General features: G+C 28.1%; 1 protein-coding gene across 1 annotated transcript; it reads left to right on the top strand.

Moving 5' to 3' along the window:
• Window positions 1-236: 236 nt before the first annotated feature.
• Window positions 237-572, top strand: PCYB_005510 (hypothetical protein; the record flags this gene model as incomplete). The annotated part of the gene is made up of 1 exon (XM_004227972.1): window positions 237-572. A coding segment is annotated over one exon (333 nt), but the record flags the coding sequence as incomplete, so codon positions are not given.
• Window positions 573-985: the final 413 nt, after the last annotated feature.

The following is a 985-nucleotide window of genomic DNA, read 5'->3' on the forward strand; positions in this document are numbered from 1 at the left end:
CTACTACACGTTATATTTTTCTAACACCTTCGCCAACTTGTACTTTCATGAAAAAACAAAATTTCTTATTGTTTAAATAATTACTCGTGATAAATTGTTTGATTTTACTATAATTTTTAGTCAGGAAGCCCTAATACTTTACACCACAATGAAAGTAAACTGAACAATTCATTAAATAAAAAATTTGGACGAATATTGCATGAAATAAAACTAAGAAATACTGATTAAAAAAAAAGAATAAATAATTTATTAAATGAAGATGATAACGCTTTCGGGGAAAGACTAAACGCATTAGCACATGATGATCATTTTCGAAAACAATTTAATGTGTTAATAGCGGATGACCTCTTTCAAAAAAGACTTAAAGTGTTAATGCAAGATAAGCATTTTCAAAAACAATTTGATAAATTAAAGAATAAAAGTATATTTGACCTACAAGATTTTATTCCTTTGCATGATAATGACAGCGTTCATGAAGACAGTGATCCATTCAAATCCTGTAACAATTTGGAAGAACATTTTAACAAATTAAAAATTCAAAAAGATAAAAAAGAAAACAAATTGAAGAATTAAAACGTGCTGAAGAATATAAAAAGAAGCGAAACACTATAAAACGCAATGTTTATTATGCAAGGAAACCACTTCACGAAGTGGGGTATGATATTGCCCTTAAGTTAGCACACAATGAAGATTTAGAAAAATCTGTTGAGGATTATACGAATAATAGAATAGTAAAGGCAAAAAATGCATCAATTTTACCTATCACCGCAAAAAAGGAAATTTCAGAACATGAATTAGAATTTCTAAGATATAAAAATGATATTTTATACCGTAATAGGAAATATTTGTTTAAACGTCGTCATAGGCTCAGAAAATTTTTATCGTTTTTAAAGAGACACAATATGTTCTTTCCATTTCTTTCCATACCATTAGGCATCCTTACAGTACTTGCACTTTTATCAGCATTGGAACTTATTACTGCTGC

This window comes from Plasmodium cynomolgi (genome assembly GCF_000321355.1).
Source record: "Plasmodium cynomolgi strain B DNA, scaffold: 0756, whole genome shotgun sequence".
Taxonomy (NCBI): Eukaryota; Apicomplexa; class Aconoidasida; order Haemosporida; family Plasmodiidae; genus Plasmodium; species Plasmodium cynomolgi.